The sequence below is a fragment of the Myxocyprinus asiaticus genome, chromosome 36 (genome assembly GCF_019703515.2).
Source record: "Myxocyprinus asiaticus isolate MX2 ecotype Aquarium Trade chromosome 36, UBuf_Myxa_2, whole genome shotgun sequence".
NCBI classification, from domain to species: domain Eukaryota; kingdom Metazoa; phylum Chordata; class Actinopteri; order Cypriniformes; family Catostomidae; genus Myxocyprinus; species Myxocyprinus asiaticus.
The window spans coordinates 14,181,092-14,204,462 of NC_059379.1; the positions used below are offsets into that span (position 1 = coordinate 14,181,092).

Genomic DNA, 23,371 nt, shown 5'->3' on the forward strand with positions numbered 1-23,371 from the left:
GCATGTAAAATGGCTAGAAATAGCATTTTAGCTTAGCGTAAAGCTGACAATTTACACAAGGTTTATTTCTATTTCTTCTGCTCCAAACTTACTTCAAACTTACTCGTGTGAATGTAACACATCATAAGAAAGTGTTTCACCGCTGTTCAAATGCACTTTGGATTGCATCATCTTTTTGTATAAATGTTTTCCATCTGAAAGGACTAAATATTAAATGAAATAAATGACAATAAAATGCAAAGTAATCTCTTCAGTAATCTAAATACTTTTTGAATGTAACTGTATTCTAATTACCAATGATTTAAACTGTAACTGTAGTGGAATACAGTTACATATATTTTGTATTTTAAATACATAATCCCATTACATGTATTCTGTTATTCCCAACCCTGTCCTTCAAAAGGCAAATTATATTTAGCTTTGGTACCACACATCACACTTTCAAATAGGAAAGAAAAATCACAGAAGAGATCTATTTAATATTTCAGTTGTTTCTACTAAATAGCAAATAAGATTGAACAGAGATCAAATGGAAACATATGCAAAATTATCTTGCTTTTTTTCTCCTGAGATAAAGACCCTAATTATTTTGCAATTGTCTCCTCTAGAATTTCACTTGAGATCACAACAATTTCTCAGACTGTACTCAGATTTGTGATTTCAATAAGAACTCAATATTGACATGTTCTCATCAAATACATCCAATACCAAATAATCTGAGCTAAACCACACAGTAATTGTATAGCTCTATATTCCTGTATTTCAACAACTGTCTCACTTGTATCTATTTTTATATCTCCTAAGGAATTTTAGGAGAAATATCTTGGACAAAGTTGAAAACTAAATGAAGCATAACTTAATTTAGACCTCCCTAAAGTCTTCAGAGGTATGAAAGAGCAACCACTGAGCAAGAACATTTTCCTTTAGGTTAATACAGTGCATCTAAAATAGTAGCCAATACTAACAGGAACTCATTCAGAATACTGACTCAAACAAAACATTTTTCCATGGTATGAACGAAGCACGTACCTTCAAAGACAAAGAAAAGTTAAAAGTCCCTGAAATAGAACCTCTAATGCCAGTATAATGCATTGACAAGATCAGCTTTCCCAACAATAATATTTCTTGTGCTGTGATGAAGATAATGGACGAGACATTTAAGGGAATGGCTGTGGGAATTCTAGAAGGCCTCTTACAGTTTCACATGCTCTTAGCAGAATGCTACTTAAGAGAAACTCTGTTTAATAAGTAAGTTTAACAAGGTGAGCACAGCTGCAGGTACTTGTTAACATAACCTCGGCTCAATTTCAGCACCACTTTTACGGGACGGCATCAAATACACTTTCAAACAGCAGAGTAAATATCGCTTTTAACAGCACTCAGCAGACATCCTGATAGACTGTTAACAGACCGTACAGCTGCTCAGATCCACAAGGCCTCTCTCCCCCCAGCAAGGTTTTAACACAGTAGCAAATAGCCTAGCAATGATCTCACGGTAAACAGCTCTGAGAGGGCACAATGAGGGAGATTAACCGCACATTCAGGCATCAGGGCTGAAACCAGAGGGGAATTTATTAAAAATGTTTACCAGCGAATGTGTTTGGCTTACATTTAGTTCTGTTGTGTATGTACACCATTCATAGCCAGTCACTGAAGAATGAGCATCACAAAATCTCTTAAAACAAAAATCTCCAGTTTATTCTGATTTGTTAAAGTACATCTGAAAACATCCAACAAATGCATGGCTTTCATATGCAATACAATTAACAATAAAATAAAACCAAGAACTATATATATAAGATATAATTCCTTTTCTTTCAGTAATATGCCCAGTAGATCTTTAAAAACATTCAGATTCACTATTGTGACTTGCATTCCTTGCTTTGCCTACAACACAACAGTAGTGGCACTCAATGCACAACATCATCCCCAGCTGGTGGACAAGGCTTATTGCAATAAGCAGCACAGCTTCAGAAGAACCAAATGGCTTGTAAAGGCAAAGATAAATAATATGATAATTTATATCATTTTTGATTGTCTAAATCCCTTAACAAAATTTTAGAAATTATATTTATTTTTAAATTCCCTTTATGAGGTACTTAGGCAATAACAGGAACGTACATTTCAAAATAATGTCACCTGGGACCTGCCCCTGTGTATTCTAAAAATCTCATCGTTTGGCAATGAGTAAGTAATATTCATACACTTGGTAACTTGAAAACATGATCTGCGTTAATACAACTGAAAACTATAATACAGGATGTTCATTCCTTATTCGCCACGGAATATGTAAAGCTAGTATGTGACCACTTACCCCTTAACTATTTAGTTTCAGAAATCATGGATGGATTTATCAGTTACACATACACACACAGAATTCAGCTGTGGTCACATCACATTTTTCAGTATCTGCATGGACATATTTTTGTTTTCTAAACATTCATACAGGTTTTCCTCAATAAAGTAACTTCAGTCTTTATTTCAAGGATCCATATCTACAGTGATCTATCTTTTCAGCGGACTTGACAGCAGAGTATAACTACGATACATTTATGCTCTTAGTAGATATATAATCAGAAATATTATTAGTGTGTCATGCCTCAAAGGATTCTAGACACAGGATGCTCACACATCCTCATCGTTACTTTGGTCCACTAGGGGTAGCAGTGGGTGAGGCTTCCGGAAATACATCAGTCTTATCCTCTCTAAATGAGGATGCCTGGTTAGACACAGAGGCAAAGGAGAGGTGATCATGGTCCACAATGTTAAGTTGGTCCTCTGTTTTCTGTTTCCTCGTGTAGAACATCTTCCTGAGCTTCTTCAGCTGCTGAAGTTCACAGAAGGTTTCCAGAACAACTAATATAGCGATCAAGCCCAATATCAGGTAGACTGCATAGAAGAAAGACAAATATAGGTTCACAAATATTTAAATGGCTATTTCAATGTTTTGAACAAGCCAACACCTAACATCTGCTTTTGTGTTCCATGGAAGATAGTCATACAGGTTTAGAAAAGCACGAGAGTAAGTATATGATGAGAGAACTTTAATTACCCCTTTTTCTTAGTACCTGTAACTGGCTAATATGGATATGGATTTGTTGAAATTGCAAGAATGACTTGTACTAGTCTTGGAAGCATAAAAAAAATCAGTAATGTTTTTCACCGTATGCCAGCTTTTCAATAAAGGTGTCTGTATGAATTAACAGATTTCATAGACTTACAGTTAGTAAAATTTCTGGCTACTATTGTAATTTGAAACCTAATACATTATTTGCATTTAATGTTTTATATATATATATAACACATTTATATATACAGTTGAAGTCAGAAGTTTACATGCACCTTAGCCAAATACATTTAAACTCAGTTTTTCACAATTTCTGACATTTAATCGTAGAAAACATTCTCTGTCTTATGGCAGTTAGGATCACTTCTTTATTTTAAGAATATGAAATGTCAGAATAATAGTAGACTATTTATTTCAGCTTTTATTTCTTTCAGCACATTCCCAGTGGGTCAGATGTTTACATACACTTTGTTAGTTTTTGGTAGCATTGCCTTTAAATTGTTTAACTTGGGTCAAACATTTTGGGTAGCCTTCCACAAGCTTCTCACAATAAGTTGCTGGAATTTTGGCCCATTCCTCCAGACATTTGAGTCAGGTTTGTAGGGCTCCTAGCTCGCACACGCTTTTTCAGTTCTGCCTTCATATTAGCAAACTATAGTTTTTTTCTAATTTGTGCATGACATGAGGAATTTTTCCAACAATTGTTTACAGACAGATTGTTTCACTTTTAATTTACTATATCACAATTTCAGTGGGTCAGAAATTTACATACACTACGTTAACTGTGCCTTTAAGCAGCTTGGAAAATTCCAGAAAATGATGTTAAGCCTTTAGACATTTAGCCAATTAGCTTCTTATAGGAGGTGTACTGAATTGGAGATGTACCTGTGGATGTATTTTAAGGACTACCTTCAAACTCAATGCCTCTTTGCTTGACATCATGGGAAAATCAAAAGAAATCAGCCAAGACCTCAGAAAAAAAATTGTGGACCTCCACAAGTCTGGTTAATCCTTGGGAGCAATTTCCCAACTCCTGAAGGTACCACGTTCATCTGTACAAACAATAGTACGCAAGTATAAACACCATCATACCACTCAGGAAGGAGACGCATTCTGTCTCCTAGAGATGAACGTATTTTGGTGTGAAAAGTGCAAATCAATCCCAGAACAACAGCAAAGGACCTTGTGAAGATGTTGGAGGAAACAGGTAGACAAGTATCTATATCCACAGTAAAACGAGTCCTATATCGACATAACCTGAAAGGCTGCTCAGCAAGGAAGAAGCCACTGCTCCAAAACCGCCATAAAAAAGCCAGACTACAGTTTGCAAGTGCACATGAGGACAAAGATCTTACTTTTTGGAGAAATTTCCTCTGGTCTGATGAAACAGAAATTGAACTGTTTGGCCATAATGACCATCGTTATGTTTGTAGGAAAAAAAGTGAGGCGGGCAAGCGGATGAACACCATCCCAACCGTGAAGCATGGGGGTGAAAGCATCATGTTGTGGGGGTGCTTTGCTGCAGGAGGAACTGGTGCACTTCACAAAATAGATGGCATCATGAGGAAGGAAATTATGTGGATATGTTGAAGCAACATCTCAAGACATAAAATTTGTGGGCAGAACTGAAAATGTGTGTGCGAGCAAGGAGGCCTTCAAACCTGACTTTGTTACATCAGTTCTGTTTGGAGGAATGGGCCAAAATTCCAGCAACTTATTCTGAGATTCTTGCTGAAGGCTACCCAAAACATTTGACCCAAGTTCATCAATTAAAAGGCAATGCTACCAAATACTAACAAAGTGTATGTAAACTTATGACCCACTGGGAATGTGATGAAATAAATAATAGCTGAAATAAATCATTCTCTCTACTAGGTGTACTATTCTGGCATTTCATATTCTTAAAATGAAGTAATGATCCTAACTGACCTAAGACAGGGAATGTTTTCTATGATTAAATGATAGGAATTGTGAAAAACTGTGTTTAAATGTATTTGGCTATAGGTATGTAAACTTCTGACTTCAACTCTCTCTCTCTCTCTCTCTCTCTCTCTCTCTCTCTCTCTCTCTCTCTCTCTCTCTCTCTCTCTCTCTCTATATATATATATATATATATATACAGTGGTGTGAAAAAGTGGGCCAAAATTCCTCCACAGCGCTATAAAAGACTCATTGCAAGTTATCGCAAACACTTGATTGCAGTTGTTGCTGCTAAGGGTGGCCCAACCAGTTATTAGGTTTAGGGGGCAATCACTTTTTCACACAGGGCCATGTAGGTTTGGATTTTGTTTTCCCTTAATAATAACAACCTTCATTTAAAAACTGCATTTTGTGTTTACTTGTGTTATCTTTTACTAATATTTAAACTTGTTTGATGATCTGAAACATTTAAGTGTGACAAACATGCAAAAAAATAAGAAATCAGGAAGGGGGCAAACACTTTTTCACACCACTGTATATATATATATATTAGTTTTTGGATGAATATAAAATATGTTGTTATAAAAATAAAATGTAGCATTGAAAAAAATCCTTATCATTTAACTATTTCCTATCAACCCAAAAATGTCTAATTCAACTGGCATGACACTTACAGGTAATGGCCAATTTATAGAGTTCTCTGAACCTCTGGTGGTAGCCCTCTCCAGGCACATAGTCACCCAAGCCAATGGTACTAAGAGAGATGAAGCAAAAGTAGAAGGACTCCAAGAAATTCCAGTCCTCTTCCAGTACTGTGAAGATGATGGCAGGTATGAGGAAGAAGCAGGAGATGATAATAAAGGCCAGCAGGGAAGCATGCAGGGCTGCCAGCAGAGTCTTGGACATTCCCCAGCGCCGGTGCAGATACTCCAAAGGCCTGCGTGTACTGAACTCCATGATCCTCTGCACCACTGCAGTCAGGAACAGGAGGGTGAATGGGATGCCCACCACTGAGTAAATAATGCAGAAGGCCTTACCCCCATCCGACAGAGGCACTGTGTGACCATACCCTGCAAAACACATGAACATCTTGAAATAGGTTGTCTGCTTTTTGGACATTTTGAGGCAATGGTTTAAGGCAGGGGTATTCAGTAGAGGGTCCACGGGGGTAAAGCAGGGGCTCTGCCTATTACTATTTGTCTTAAACTAGGCCTAATTCAAACAAAGCTAAAGTAAGGAATGTACAACAAGTATATGACTGCATCATTAATGATACCTTTAACACTTTGCAATAGAAGCATCATAGCAAAGAATGTAAATCCAAAAATATAGTACTATAGCTTGTTATTTTAGGCAAAGCTTAAAATGCAACTCTCAATTTTACAAAATATGTTAGAGGGGGTTCCGGCTCCTTGCCTCTATTCACCAATGGGTCCTTGTGCTGAAAGAGGTTGAACATCTCTGGTTTAAGGAGATTTGTAATCTAACTTTCTGCTGTCATATTATAACATTTTACCCAAAATAACCAGTTTTACATGTCTTAAACACTCTTAGGCAAATAATTAAAGGTCAGCCGGAATGGAGAGAAGTCTTCCTGTTGCTGTACTCACATCCAGCTGGATTAAGTTACATAAGCTTTGGAATCAATACACAATGTATGATTATCTTTCAGATACCCTTCAAAGCACCCACAGCACACGCGCAATGAAGCACAAAACCACCAGGGCACCATATGGACTGTTAGATTAATATGCCTGTGTGTACTTTTTTTAAACTATATTTGTGAGAGTGTCCTCACAATTTAAGTTGAACATAAAAAATAAATAAATAAATAACAAATGTGTTTATTTTGTTATTTTTTCTAAAAATGCAAAAAGATGTCTGTTTGGCAATATAAGAAATTATAATTAGCTTAGTTTAAGAACAGAAGTCAATTAAATGTCCTCACAAGGATATGCATACTAAACTCTCTCTCTCTCTCTGTGTGTGTGTGTGTGTGTGTGTGTGTGTGTGTTTGAGAGAGAGAGAGAGAGAGAGAGAGACTAACCTTTACATTTGTATGCATTAAGCAGGGGTCTTTAAAGGCTTAGGCTAAGTCTTCCTTCCAAATGATATATATATATATATATATATATATATATATATATATATATATATATATATATATATATATATTTTTTTTAGGAATAATCTATGTTCAATGAATGTTAAGCGTAATCAACAGCATTTGTGGCAAAATATTGATTACAAAAAAATAAATAAAAAATAATAATAATTTCAACTTTTCCCTCCTTTCTTTAAAAAAATAAAAATAAATCTGGCTTACAGTGAGGCACTTATAGAAGTGAAAGGGGTCCAATCCCTAAATGATAAAATACTCAGTGTTTCAAAAATATAGCCACAAGACATAAACAATGTGTGTTAACATGATTTTAGTGTGATAAAATCATTTACTAACCTTTTCTGTGTAAAGTTATATCCAATTTTACATCTTCGTTGCCATGACGACGTAATGCCGTAAACCTAAAACCCTAAAATGACTATAAAAATTATGATTTAAACAACTTTACAAATAATACACAAGTTTTAATAGAAGAATTAATTTAAGTGCATTTGTAAAATTCTAAGCTTATTTCCGCCTTTAAACCCTCCAAAAATTGGCCCATTCGCTTTCATTTCCTTTTCATTTCTTTTTATTTATTTATTTATTTTCTTTCATTTTTATTTATTTTTTTAAGAATAGGAGGTACTATTCAATGCACACATCTCAGGAAGGACAGGTCGACTTTACACTTGACATCAGACATGTCTTTTTCAGATAGTGTCACATACAGGTGCATCTCAATAAATTAGAATGTCGTGGAAAAGTTCATTTATTTCAGTAGTTCAACTCAAATTGTGAAACTCGTGTATTAAATAAATTCAATGCACACAGACTGAAGTAGTTTGAGTCTTTGGTTCTTTTAATTGTGATGATTTTGGCTCACATTTAACAAAAACCCACCAATTCACTATCTCAACAAATTAGAATACATCATAAGACCAATAAAAAAAAAACACTTTTAGTGAATTGTTGGCCTTCTGGAAAGTATGTTCATTTACTGTATATGTACTCAATACTTGGTAGGGGCTCCTTTTGCTTTAATTACTGCCTCAATTTGGCGTGGCATGGAGGTGATCAGTTTGTGGCACTGCTGAGGTGGTATGGAAGCCCAGGTTTCTTTGACAGTGGCCTTCAGCTCATCTGCATTTTTTGGTCTCTTGTTTCTCATTTTCCTCTTGACAATACCCCATAGATTCTCTATGGGGTTCAGGTCTGGTGAGTTTACTGGCCAGTCAAGCACACCAACACCATGGTCATTTAACCAACTTTTGGTGCTTTTGGCAGTGTGGGCAGGTGCCAAATCCTGCTGGAAAATGAAATCAGCATCTTTAAAAAGCTGGTCAGCAGAAGGAAGCATGAAGTGCTCCAAAATTTCTTGGTAAACGGGTGCAGTGACTTTGGTTTTCAAAAAACACAATGGACCTACACCAGCAGATGACATTGCACCCCAAATCATCACAGACTGTGGAAACTTAACACTGGACTTCAAGCAACTTGGGCTATGAGCTTCTCCACCCTTCCTCCAGACTCTAGGACCTTGGTTTCCAAATGAAATACAAAACTTGCTCTCATCTGAAAAGAGAACTTTGGAACACTGGGCAACAGTCCAGTTCTTCTTCTCCTTAGCCCAGGTAAGACGCCTTTGACGTTGTCTGTGGTTCAGGAGTGGCTTAACAAGAGGAATACGACAACTGTAGCCAAATTCCTTGACATGTCTGTGTGTGGTGGCTCTTGATGCCTTGACCCCAGCCTCAGTCCATTCCTTGTGAAGTTCACCCAAATTCTTGAATCGATTTTGCTTGACAATCATAAGGCTGCGGTTCTCTCGGTTGGTTGTGCATCTTTTTCTTCCACACTTTTTCCTTCCACTCAACTTTCTGTTAACATGCTTGGATACAGCACTCTGTGAACAGCCAGCTTCTTTGGCAATGAATGTTTGTGGCTTACCCTCCTTGTGAAGGGTGTCAGTGATTGTCTTCTGGACAACTGTCAGATCAGCAGTCTTCCCCATGATTGTGTAGCCTAGTGAACCAAACTGAGAGACCATTTTGAAGGCTCAGGAAACTTTTGCAGGTGTTTTGAGTTGATTAGCTGATTGGCATGTCACCATATTCTAATTTTTTGAGATAGTGAATTGGTGGGTTTTTGTTAAATGTGAGCTAAAATCATCACAATTAAAAGAACCAAAGACTTAAACTACTTCAGTCTGTGTGCATTGAATTTATTTAATACACGAGTTTCACAATTTGAGTTGAATTACTGAAATAAATGAACTTTTCCACGACATTCTAATTTATTGAGATGCACCTGTACTCGCGTTGGTGAATATTTGGAGAGAATGACCAAGGACTGTTGAATCATGTAAATCAATACCTGGGTGGGAATAATTACAGTTTGTCCTTTTTAAATAAATGCAGATTAAATGAGAAAGTTGTCTGTGCTCACCTGTCGTGGAAAGCACCGTGCTGGCGAAGAACAGCGCTGATGTGAAATCCCAGTTCCAGTTAGTGGTGGCATTATTGAGAACCGACACACCGTAATTACTCGCCTCTAGTGCTCTGGCCAGAAACTCATCCAGTCTCTCATCGGACACACATTCATTATCCTGCAGAAACTGCTGTTTTATATTCCTTAGCTCTTGTCGAAGTAGCTCCTCATACGGCAGTTCCACCGCGGAGAACACCAAAGCCCCGAATATCAGATATAACACATACGCCAGCACCAAGACCAAAAAATACCACGTAGACTTGTAACCTTCTACCACACGTATACAAGAACTTCCCGATATACACTGAAGCATTGTCTCCTGAAGTAAAATATATTAGGGAAACAATACAGCTGTATTACAGGAATAGAATGTTTCTAACCCGGAAAATAAATGGCAGTAAACACTCTTAAAGCTGTCACTTAATATAATTTCCTAGTTGTCTTCTGCCGGTATTGCGGAGCTGATGTGACAGACATTCAGGCGGCGCATTAACGAATCGTACTATGGGGTATACACGGATCTTAATATTCATGAGACGATCCCGCCCCTGAAAACTTGCCTAATTAATATTAATGAATTAGACCATAGCCTTTGGGGGCTGTTCAAACAGAATGTATACTTGTGCTAAAAAACAAAATGTTGCACCAAGAACCGTATGCAGGTTTTAACAGTTTAAGGAAAACACCGAAGGCGCTATGCGTCCGTTCGCGCAGGTTTTGGATTGTTTACTATGTAAACATGCGCTAGATTTACGTATTTGACCTTTGCACCGCTTCCTCCAGCAGTTTTTTCAGGGTATCGCGCAGGAGCGCCTTGACTATGGCTGTGTCTCGTTTGGAAGGCTGCATGCTAGGTAGGACGCGTCCTTTGAAGGCTGCAGTATACCGAGTGTCCTCCTTTAAACAAGCCTCGTTTAAACGAGACGGTCTTCGTAGGACAAACGGAAACGGAAGGTAACATGGTTGCTATGACAGCACGCCACTCTTTAACAAGCGCGAGCTCTTTGAGTGAGAAGGGAACAAAGTCCCTCTGGAAGAGAATGTATGAGGTACATTTTAGGAGAGTTAAAATGATGTAAAGAGAAAAGAAAATAGATTTTACAGGTGTACTTTTAGTCTAATACTTTATTTTAATTATATATTAATATAATGATACTTATTATATACTCTGCACCCATCTACTGAGGTACTTCAACTTGGGAATTAACATTCCTTGCATTTGAACATCATATTTACGGGCAAATTGCCGTTATTTCCTTTTTTAGACATTTCCGCTGAAGCAAAGAATTGTGGGTTGAGAGTGCCCATGAAGGATATGCCTCATGCATCCTCCAAATTACCGTGAAAGAAGGTCGCATTCGAAGGCTGCATTCGTAGTGTCCTACTCGTTTTTCTGAAACGAGACAGCCTTGATCGACAAATGTGACCTCAGGAGGATGCATCCTTCCAAACCAGACACAGCCTAATTTACGTCATTTTGAAGTGCAAGTAGTGCAAGTACTTGTAGGCCTATGTTTACACTGAAAATGCAACAAAAAGAAGTGTACTACGAATACCCGGATGATGCACTTTTTGAACCGTCAAAACGGAGTGTGGAATGTTGTATACTTCATGCACAGAGCGCACACTCCCTGCCATACATAGCGGAAGGGGCGGAGTTACCAGATTGTGATCTGGCAAAACAATTTTAAATAATGGAGAATATGGCAACTAGCGAAACTTCTGTGAAGACAGCACCTTACAGAAGTGACTTAAACACTTTACCATCATACCATGGTGTGAATATGTATATTATTGAGATATAAGTGTTGAACTTAGGGTGGATAGTGAGCTAAAGCTAGGGTCAACCTTGGGTTTGAAACGTCACTTCCGTCAGCTGTAAAATGGCGAACGCTTCTGTGTAGTAGTAATAATAATAAAAAAACGTTAAGTGTTCCATTTGGGACAATACTACACTTTGAAAATTCATACACTATATATCGGAGTGCATAGTACATTTAGTAAGCACATCGTGTATAGTGTGTCGTTTGGTACACAGCTCTAATTTTTGATTAGCACATGAACGTGTTCGGTCTGAACCAATGGCCTCTAAGTTTTTTGTAACTTGACCCGATGCTAAAAAAATCGCGGACAGACGCAAAAACGCGTTTGGTGTGAACGGCCCCTTAAAGGGCTGCCAAGCAACGTCACGTTCCCTGATTAATATTCAGGAACCTGACCTTCACCATAGTGGGATTCAGAATTTTGCAGCAGTAGGAAGGACATGATGTCTTTTCACAGGCCTAACCCAGCAGGTCTATTCATCACATTTATCATACCAGGACACACCCATTTAGGTAAACTAAAGAAATTTGCGTTTAGAGGGCAGATGCAGTTAAGCAGCTGTTGCAAGGAAACAATACACATTCTTTCAAGTCAAATCCTCTGTAAGCAGCAGTTCTTATATATATTCTGCTTCCAGTAGCCTGGTTGAACTGGTTTGACTAGGTGCTGACTGGATGGTCTTTTATGATGACAAAAGATTTGACCTCAAACGAGTGTTAACGGTGAGAAACCTTTCTATGCCCTCCTCTAGGATACATGCATCAAAAAGCTTTTGGTTATATTAGCACTTTTGTTGCTAAATGTCCTCTCTGGTTTCAGTGAAGGGAAGTAGTGGTGTGGCCTGTCAGCAAGTTGACCTGTTTCAGTCAAACCTTCAATATAGCATCAGATCAATACAATATAAATGAAGCTGTAGTATTGTGCTATAGGCACAAAAACTCTAAAATAGATGATTTAACCATAATCTTTTAGAAGTTGATTGGTAACTCCCTTCACTCCTTTATTCATTAGGGATGGGTTAGGCCCAAAAACATCCAAAAATCATTTAATTTGACAAGAAAATGTATAAAACTGTTCAGACATGTCAATCACCCATCGCTCTTAAGTCATTACAACCAACTTTCCACCATTTCTTTTTTTTTTTAAAACATCACTCCACCCTTCATGAGGTCAGTGCAGGAGATGGTTATCTCAATAGACACGTCTGGGTACATTTCGGTATTTCACCATTGTCTAAGTAGACGTGACAAAAAACTCCCTGAAGTTAAAAGTTCCTTCACTGTCATCATAACGCGGGCTCATTTCTCCTTCCACCTTACCTCTCTAACCGTATGTCATTGTTTTATAATTATAAACTCTCTTTTAAACAGTGGTCTTATACCAGATTTCATTTCTATAATGGCTGTTTTAAAGCCAGTTGTGTATTAATGTGGCAGTTACACTTGTCCCTCTTGCTACTCTGCAGTTTTGCTGCATCATAGGATGACGGTAATCATTTAAAAATACATTCTAGGTAGTGAGCATACTGTGAGAGCTTCCCCTTAATATTCTGTTCTTCTCATTTGGGTTATTTCTGATTGATAGAGTGAAATGTGAGACCTCTGGTGAGATATGAATGCCAGTAGTCAAGGTTGTTGCTCTCACACAGGCTTCATAACACTATTACACACAGACTCAATGTCATAACTGGTCAATCATTAGTTGAATATTAAAAACAGTCTATTTATTATGATGTGCTGATGAAGTCGCTGATAATCAGAGTCATAGATTAACAGAAAAATCAGTCTACCATAATTTAAAAACCTTCTGACCTAAAGGATTTTGTTTAAATGCTTTAAAGTTTCTTAGACAAATAAACAGTAAATTGATGAGCTGGAATTGAGAGTGAAGGAAAAACAGCTATAAAGCTGCAAATTGCCTGCATATGTGGGAACTCCTTTAAACTATTTAAAAAGCATCTCAGGATACCTGATGAAGTTGGTTTAGAGAAGTCCAGTGTGCAAACCTGTTATCTCGTCAAATCTAGTCTTTGTCACAACTTAATTCCCATATTTCCATTTGATTTTATTTCATGACTCACTATTATTTTAAAATCATTTCTAGGGAAAACCCCACTAATATTTACTTATATTCATTAATCTAATAATTTTTGTTAATACAAAGAGGCCTTGAAACCAGGGCCAGTACTAGAGTGTAATCTTTGGGAAAGCAATTTGACCATTTGGGTGGGCAGTAGGTTCTTTTTTCATCTCCCCCTTGGTCGTTTTGTCGTCCGACTGGGGTGGGGTGCAAGGAAAATCTTGGGGGGCCATATACCCGTCCATTTTTGAAACCATAAAGCTGAGTGATATACCATGGTACACACAGGAAGCCTCTTTAAAATGACCACTAGAGGGAACTATGTCACCAAATACTGTAAGCAGGACAAATAAATAAATAAATAAATAAAAACATCACCTTCAAAAATTGAATACGTTTGCAGAGGTGTGACATTTCAAAGGTCAGATATAGGCTGCGGAAAAGTGTCTAAAATCTAGTCTGGGTATTGTCCAGACTTTGTTATTGAAATGCATAGCAAACTCTACTGGTCACCTTATATTTGCTTTACACAATCCTCTGTACTGTGAGTGGAAAAATATCACAGTTTTAACATGCCACGTCTGTAGAGTTATAGTCCTTTAAACTGTGTCTAGAACACTGTCAACCTTACACCTGGATATAATTTATTGTTCCTGTTTCATGGCCTGCATACCTTTTGATGTTCCAACAGTACTATGTGTACTGCACTTAGTAGTAACTGCTATCGATTTTTTGTGTTTTTTTTAAAGGTCTCATATTTCATGTGAAGCCACATTAAATAGAGGAAGTTGTTTATTACTTGGAGTTCTGAGATGTGCTGTGCACATTCTGTTTTATGAGGCAACCATTAGGTTCTCATTTACTGTTTAAAGCCATTTTGACATACTTAATTCATTATTCAAAATGCTATTTCCATTACTCACTTGTGCCGTAATACAGATCTTATTTATATTTTCATATCTTTTAAAGACCTGCAATATTTCTTAAGTCAAAGGGATGACACAAAATGAAGATTAATCGGTGGCTTTGTCGACACTGCTGTTGATCTACACCTGTGCACATAAATGAACTGCAGAGAAGCATAAATGCTTCAAAGCATTCCAACTTCGTTTTAGTGCTTCACAGGAAGCCTTTTTCTTCCAGTTATTGACTTAAAATAAAGACAGATGAAATATCAGTGAGCACATATGGCTTAAATGTCCTGTCCGTAGAAAACAACAGCAACTTATGTCCCTACCCAACCATCTAACATACAGTAAGGTTACTACATAAATCAAATGAGCTATTTCCTGTTGATTCCTGTACTTTCAGAGTATATACCGAATTCACTGAATAACTTCTAGATCCTTGATGAAGTTCGTTCTTTACGTATGTAGGTTTGTATTATAAATACATTCCTGGACATAATGTATCTGCCTTAATGGGATTGTCCTTTGACCTGTATATTCTTTGACCATTAAAAACTAACAGCAACTGTGAAAAATTTTTCTTGGGTGCTGCTCAATTTAACAAGTACAATTTAACCATAAAGAACAACTTTCTTGGTACCTAAAGCACTTACATTTTAAAAGGGTCACCCGGCTCACATTTCTTCAACATTTCGTTTCCAACTTTTCAAATCTGATGGCTCCTCCAACATAGTCTTATGACAACTCGTTATAATTCGTATGATATGACAAAATCATAAGATATCATACGACTTGGCTCGTACAAAATTTACAATAGAGACCAACCAATCAACAAACACAAAGTGTAAAGTTGTACATTTTTGTATGATTTTACCATTTCTGACTATTATTATGACTTGTTATGAGACTGAGTTGGCTTCGTAGCTCCCATGCCCAATGGAATAGCAAAATAACTACTGGTTGCACACTTCAGAATCTCAACAGATGCAGTACGTCATCCGGGTATTGTTCGGCTACTATATCATGAATATTTAGTATTCGGACATCCTGCTCATCTAATGTTTTTGCATTCTGTGCAGCAGGGAAGTACACATGTTTAGACGCAGGGCTAGTCTTTAGTCTGTAGCTTGTCTCTAAGACTGCACAGCTTTACCTACTTCTGTATATTCACTGTAACCGTGGAATAGCTTCTCAGACAGGAAGCTAACACGTGCATACCTTCTGGGGATCCAGCCAGAGTCAACACTCTGTCTCAATGGTTGGCAGCTCAGTTAGTGCCTTCAATTAAGTTTTTTTGACCATCCTAAGTGCCCCTAAAGTTCCCAGGCTTATGTTGCACTAGTGTAGGGCTGAAAGTGAGATCAGGACACATTTGACAGCTGGGCCTGGTTTGTCTTCTTTTTGTGACGCACATGTGCCCTGACGCCATGTACCCACCAGGCAGCCCACTCGTTAGTCAGTGTGCGTGTTTTGGCAGAAGCTGCCACTCAGCGTGTATGTTTTCAGCTGTACTTCTTGGGGCACGTCATTGATTGGGGCCATATGCAGCATGTATGCGCATATGTTTCAGGTTGAGAGGAGGAAAAATTTCCTGGCTCATAGTGGATCTCCTAACAAGCTCCAAGTCTCACTTTGGTCATGTAGGGTCTGGTCTGGAGAGGAGAGCTCGCTGTGCTTATGCTGCTTAGAGGAAGCATCTGGAAAAGGCATCCCTCCTGGCAGGTGCACTCCACAGGGGCTCTAACACTGTGTCTAGTCCATGAGTTGGGGTAAGCATGCTGCATTATTATTACTCTTCAGAGAAATAAGGCTTGTATTACCTTCTCTGATTTATGTCGCCCTCCTTTAAGAAGCAATAAGAATAACTAAGAAGCAGTGTTATTATCATTTATGAAATCTAGAACACTTTTGTTTAATGAAATAAAAATAAAAACGAACATAATTGTAAAAACTGAAACTTAACTAAAATAAATTTTATTTCATCCATTTAAAAATTTTGGACATAGTTTTAATAAAATTCTTACAACCCGCCTCATTAAATAACAATAACACTAACAAGGCCCTGAAAATTTTAACCCATTTAATCCCAAATCTTAAAGTGAAGACATGTTTTTTACTCCTTATTGTAAACATGTCTTCACTAGTCCAATGAAATAAACTACACGCCTTTAAAAATTTGTAAATAATAAAGTTAAAGTAAGTGCTTTATTCTTGGTCACAGCTGTAACACAGTTGTTTTGTATTAACTTGCAATTGTGGGGAAAAAGGAAATAATAAACCCTGAATAATTGCATATATCTTTTTCATTTGAATTTGTTTCATTTATTGTAATGATACTTTGAAATCTGCAATTTTATAATGGGAGTCAATCAAGTCGCCTTTTCAAAAATAAGGCTCAGTGTTTTCCCCACTGGTCACAATTTTGACTGCTAACGTGTTTACTTGTCCTGTGAGCATGATTTATGAGTCTGAGCAATCTTATTAAAAAAATCAATAATACATTCTTTAAACATTATATATAGCAAATATGGTACTGTATGTGCATAATGACAGGTTTGCCTTTAATAAAGTAAATGCCTCTGGTCATGTGATTATTTGCACCACCCACATAAAAATGTTCACATGAAATCAAGACAGTCTGCACTTATATTTGTCCTTGATAATTCGATAAAATACATCAGCTGTTTTTAGACCCTTCCAATTTCAAACTAACTTTCTATCCTGTTACGTCCCTGGATGTATTTAAGTGTATTCTTTTATCTGTTTGTTTTCACTGTTCATTTGTTTAAATACATCATGGATGTATGGCTTTGGCTTTGTTGCAGTTGTTGAGGTTTGCTTTGTTTTGTTCTTGCTTTGTCTCTCCCTCTCTGTCTCTCTCTTCCATGCAGGTTGCTCAACATACAGGTGTCTGCAATAATGATTGCCAATCACTCCTCTGTCAGGATTGGCTGGTGGGGAGAGTGAAGCATGGTAAAGCCTAGGCAGACCTCCATTGCAAGGAGCTTTCCTTCCCTCGTTCCAGACAGTTGTTGGTGTGCACGTTGTGGCACATTGTTGTAGCAGTTAATAGTTGGTTGCAAGTTACTGTGTTGTTGGTAACTTGTTTCTCTTGATAACTGAGGGGGATTTCATGTAATTTAAACTCAATTTGTGACTTTTTGTATTTATTGTAAATAGTGAAATTATATGGAAGTTGTAGGGAGGTTGGTGCCATTTTGTTTAGTCTTGTATTATGGAGCTAGGGTAAATTTGTGTTTGTTTATTTGCATTTTCGTTGTTAGGTAAGTTAGTTCTGATTTTCCCCCTAGTAACTATACTTTTGGTGTTTTGTCTTTGGTCCCTCCTGAAGCCTTTGATACTTCCTTTTTCTGTTTCTTGAACTAAAATGTATTATTTGATTTTAAAAGTGGACTTATTTTTGAGTGCTGAGACAGGAGAAGGGTACTACAATGTTTTTGTTACTCCTCCCCAAACCTAGACTGGGGTGGGACATAACAATCCAGATAATACTAAGTTACAAGTTACAGCCATAGAGTGAAAACTGACCAAATTAAATGTAATTGAAAATAATAATAATAATAATAATAGTAGTAATAACCCTGCTAAGAAAAATTAACATTTGATCAGCTTTAAGAAAATAAAATCAAAATGCAATGCTCATAAAGACCCTTAAACATTGTTTGAAGGAATGCGCTTTTAAATGGTATTAAACTACTGCACAGATGTGTGAAGTTAATGCACATCTCTTCACAATTCAAGAAATATGGCTTTCTGGATCATTTTATGCTTTCCTAATTTAATCTGCCACCTTCATGACCTCAGCACATTTTTGGTGTTTTGAGAGGAAAGCTAATTACCTTTTTTCAGATACATGACTGGCTTCAACACAGAAACTGAAACAGTGGCTTGTGTTTGAAATGTGCTATACATTCTTCATTAGCTCATCTTATTACCAGTGGCAGTGTTAATATCCTTTTGATGTACACTAATGTCATCAATATGCCATAATTCTCTCATTTACTCACCCTTATGCCATCCAAGATGTGTATGACTTTCTTTCATCTGCTAAACACAAATGAAGATTTTTAGAAGAATTTCTCAGAATTTTGATCCATACAATGCAAGTGCTAAAATTTTGAATCTCAATAAATCACATAAATCAGCATAAAAATAATCCATAAGACACCAGTGGTTAAATTAATATCTTTAGAAGCAATATGATAGGTGTGGGTGAGAAACAGATCAACATTTATGTCCTATTTTACCATAAGTTATCCTTCCTGCTCAGTCAATCTCCACTTTAACTTTCACATTCTTCTTGTGTTTTTGGTAATTCACATTCTTCATGCATATCACCCCCTACTGGGCAGGGAGAATAATTTCAGGCAAAAAAAGAACTTAAATATTGATCTGTTTCTTCCCACACCTATCATATCACTTCTGAAGAAATTGATTTAACCACAATTTTGGCACCCATTCACTTTTATTGTATGAACCTACAGAGCTGAGGTATTCTTCTAAAAATCTTCATTTTCTTTAAGTTGTTTGCACTGACATGAAACGCATTCAAAATGAGCATGTAACCTTTGCAGATGACATACACCTTTACTCATGAACGAGTGAAATGGATTGTTGTGGATTGTTACATGTGGTTTCTTAATAAACTGAGGAGTTCTTGGGTACAAGCTGTTTTAAATCGCAAACTGGCTTGGTTTCCAAAAGGGAACGGCATGTATTTTGACACAGAATCTAGATGAAGGCCAGTGTTATTTGTGCGTAAACATAAGAAAGCAATTTGGATTGCTGACCTTTGGATTAAGTAAAACAACAATGTCCAAGTCATTCCCTTTCCAATAACCTCCTTATTCTGAGTCTTACTCAAAACTGTGAGTCTTGCTGTTAGTTAAATATGATTAATGTAGGTAATTAATGATGCCTGGTCTTTCGATCTCTGCTTTTTGTAAAGATGTTTAGATAACATGAAGTAGTTTAGACATTTCTGGGTCAGGAGATTTGTTTATTTGGCAAAAGTGTTGAGATATGTGCAGACTAGCGCTGAGAAAATGGTAACAGCGAGCCACTGGACAAAAATGGGACAAATATGCAGATGAGCAAGCTAATGTAATTAAGCACTTAATGACAATTGAGGGTGAGTAGTGAGAACTGCAAATGTTGTCAGTTCCTCAACTTCCTCTGGTGTCAATGGAACAAGCTGTTCTTTTTGGCCACAACAAGAGCATATTGTCTCATAGACGACTGAGGAATCTATGCCCACACAGCCCGATACAGTTCTTGCATTGGAAGTCTCTCCGAGCTCCATATTTACCATGGTTCATTACTCTTCTGCACTCTACCCCTGCTGGAACAAGACTGACAACATCAGCAGACAAAATTATTTTAAAAACACACCGTTGTGATAAAAGACATCTCATCTTTCTTTCTGCATACTTTTGACCTACAGCAATTTTCCAAAGGCCAGTTTCCCAGGTTTATATGTGAATTTTTGGACATTAGTGTGTTTAGCTCTGGACTGGTGTAGTTCGGCCTTTTTGTCACACAGTCTCTTGTGGTCACACAACTTGCAAGAGATAACGGTGATAATAACTATCAATTTCTGATACTGAACTTATAAATCAATTATCTTTCCACAAACAGTATCCACAAAAGGGTTTGTCATTTGGGTGGGCTTCCAAAAAATATATGGGTCCAAATGGCAGGTACAGGTCTTTTTCAAAAGAGGGCACAGATGTCAATGGCAGATTTGTTCACGCTGCATGTAAATCCAATTTGTTTTTCAGATCCGATCTTTAGGACTGAATGTTCACACTGTCATTTTGTAAGTGTTGAATTCTGATCTGTTTGTTCAGACAGTGTAGACAATATTCAGTGTGCAGTATTTACTGTACAGCGGTTGCCATAAAAATGACCGAAGTTGTCAAGACTCAACACAACGCCAAGAGACATGTGATAGTAGCTGTCATTGTAAAAGAGAGGATGGAAAACTGGAAAATGCTCATATCCATCCTGACATCTGAACTGAGGCACATCAGACAGCATAAGTATCAAAATCATTATTTGTGAATACATAGACTAGTATGAATAGTAGTCTTTATATAGCAGCTTGTTGCAGCTTATGTTTTTTTAAAGAACGCAGTGGCTTCAAAATTCATGTTTTATTTATGACTGTAGGGCTGCATAATTAATCAAATAAAATAAAAATAAGATTAAAATTATGGCTGCCATAATTAACTAATCATTAAAAGTTGAGCTTAAATAAAGAATATGATATGCAGTTGCACCACACAAAATAAGTATTTTAATGCAAATTATACTAATCGAATTAATAATTAGCTATTACAATATCAAGGGAAATAATTGACAATTATGATTTTTTTTTTCATTTTTTTTTTTTTTCATAATTGTCCTGCCCTATGACTGTGTGTAATTTCTGCTGTAGAACAAAACAGGAAAGCAACCTCAAATAATGTTAAAGTAATATTCTGGGTTTAATGCAAGTTAACTTCAGTCGACAGCATTCGTGGCATAATGTTTAGTACCTTAAAAAAATAATTTGACTCGTCCCTACTTTAAAGAAAGCAAAAGTCGAGGTTACAGTGAGGTACATATGGGGCCAATTTTATGATGGTTTAAAAGCAGAAATGCAAAGTTTATAATTTTATAAAAAGCACTTACATTCGTTATTCTTCTAAAACGTGTTTTATTTGAGCTTTAAAGTTGTTTAAATCATTGTTTACATGGTTTACAGTGTTGTGGCGTCATGGCAACGAAGTTGTAAAATTAGACTACGTTACACAGTAAAAGGTTAGTACATGATTTTATCACACTAAAATCATGTTTACACACATTTTGTGGCTATACTTTTGTAACAGTGAGGATTTTAACGTTTACGAACTGGCCGTTTGAAACCTGATCACACGTGAAGTTGTGCATGTTGTTTCCAACAGTTACCGTACCCTAGTATCAGCCACATTATGCCAACTCACTGAAATGTTTGCTTTGTCTTCCCTCACTGTTTACCTTTCCTTGTGGTGCTACCAGAAGTGTGCTGTATCAGCACCATGGGTGACCTGGGTTTGTGTTCTGCATTGAAACGAGAAGTAATGGTGTTCACATAGGCTAATCAGTGACAAGCACAATTTGGAGGTTGCATTTTTCCTCCTAACATTACATTTTTACTCCACTAATGCACTGACGTGTACAGAACAGGGGCTACAGGGGCCAAGCCACTGCCCCTTTCGTTCACAAATCTAAAGGTGCCCTTTAAGCAGAGGTGCCTTTAAGAGCACAGAGATTTAAGTGGAGAAAGGTGCCCTTTTAAGTGGAGGTGCCTTTAACAACGTGGAGATTTAAGTAGAGGTGTCTTTACTACTTTAAATGTTATGCTACACTGAAGTTGTTGTTCAAAATATGAAAGAACACTGTGGCCTGCAATATCTCAAACCTTTCATTTTCATTATATGGGCTTAATTCAAGCTAAATATTGCAATATCTCTGCTTTATAATGGCTCTTTTCAGAAACGGAGGCTTAAATTTGATAACTTCTTAGAAGCTTCCTCTGAGATCGTTCACTCTCTCTTTCTCTCTCACTGCACTAAGAATTGGATGCTGAAATTGTGCCTGTCCCTGGAACAAGAACTTGTCTGATATCTCCTCTGGAGACACCCTGTTCGGTTTTCTCCAAATGAAAAGTGAAGACTCATAATTTTCTAATGTTCTGTGATAGAGTCTGCCGTAAGCACAGCTGGATTTGTTTATAGGTCTATTAAACAATGGTAAGGCAACAGCCAAATTTTAGAGAGATAAAAAATGTGAAGGGAATGAAAACATTTCATTAATGTGCATCAGAAGCAATGATGACATATTTCAGGATGTGCTCCAAAATCTAAAAATTCTCTGTTTTCAAGAAGGACAGGCTCAACTTTAAATACTCCACATGCGTGTCTCCATGTCCGTGTTACAAATCCCTTTCTGTTTTTCTGTTGCTATGTGGCGTGATCATTAGATTTAACACGGCACTTCCCCTTTAATCACCCCTTAATTGCACTGTTGTGTCAGCTGCATGCACAAAAACACACTTGCACTCACACATATTGCTACCACATCATTCTCTGACTTTGTAGATCACATTGCAGCATCTGAAAGCAGTGAAAAGTGGGCACTCTTTCAGAGAGAAGAATTACTGGAGGACAGCATGCTTTCTTAATTCTACCGAGCACTGTTTTCATCTTAATGCTCCAAAGTGAGCCCAAGGATCACCGGATGGAAGGGAGAAAAAACACTACCAAAATTGGAAATGGTTAGGTAATTTGGAACAGATTCCAGAAGTTTATGCTTCCGTTTATATTTGTGAATTAAATCTCAAATTTAAATTACACACTCATCTCAACTGTTATGACGTGTTTCTGCCTTATTTAGCAGCGTAAATCTGGCAAAATATTATATAATGTTATTTATTTTGTGTACATTTATAACATTATTCTTTGTATTATACACCGATCAGCCACAACATTAAAACCACCTGCCTTTTATTTTGTAGGTCCTCCTCATGCCGCCAAAACAGCGTTAACCCGCATCTCAGAATAGCATTCTGAGATGCTATTCTTCACACCACAGTTGTACAGAGCAGTTATCTGAGTTACCGTAGACTTTGTCAGTTTGAACCAGTCTGGCCATTCTCTGTTGACCTCTCTCATCAACAAGGCATTTCTGTCCACAGAATTGCCCCTCACTGGATGTTTGTTTTTGGCACCATTCTGAGTAAATTCTAGAGACTGTTGTGTGTGAAAATCCCAGGAGATCAGCAGTTACAGAAATACTCAAACCAGCCCATCTGGAACCAACAATCATCCATGCGATTATCTAATCAGCCAATCGTGTGGCAGCAGTGCATAAAATCATGCTGATACGGGTCAGGAGCTTCAGTTAATGTTCACATCAACCATCAGAATGGGAAAAAAA

General features: G+C 37.2%; 1 protein-coding gene across 1 annotated transcript; it reads right to left on the reverse strand.

Annotated features, from left to right (window-relative positions):
- Positions 1-1,661: 1,661 nt before the first annotated feature.
- LOC127426896 (potassium channel subfamily K member 1-like) lies at positions 1,662-10,485 on the reverse strand. Its single transcript, XM_051674018.1, has 3 exons — positions 9,537-10,485; positions 5,662-6,057; positions 1,662-2,889 (listed from the first exon to the last, which is right to left on the reverse strand). Exons 1-3 carry the CDS (start codon positions 9,889-9,891, stop codon positions 2,642-2,644), a joined length of 999 nt encoding a protein of 332 aa, XP_051529978.1. The 5' UTR covers positions 9,892-10,485; the 3' UTR covers positions 1,662-2,641.
- Positions 10,486-23,371: the final 12,886 nt, after the last annotated feature.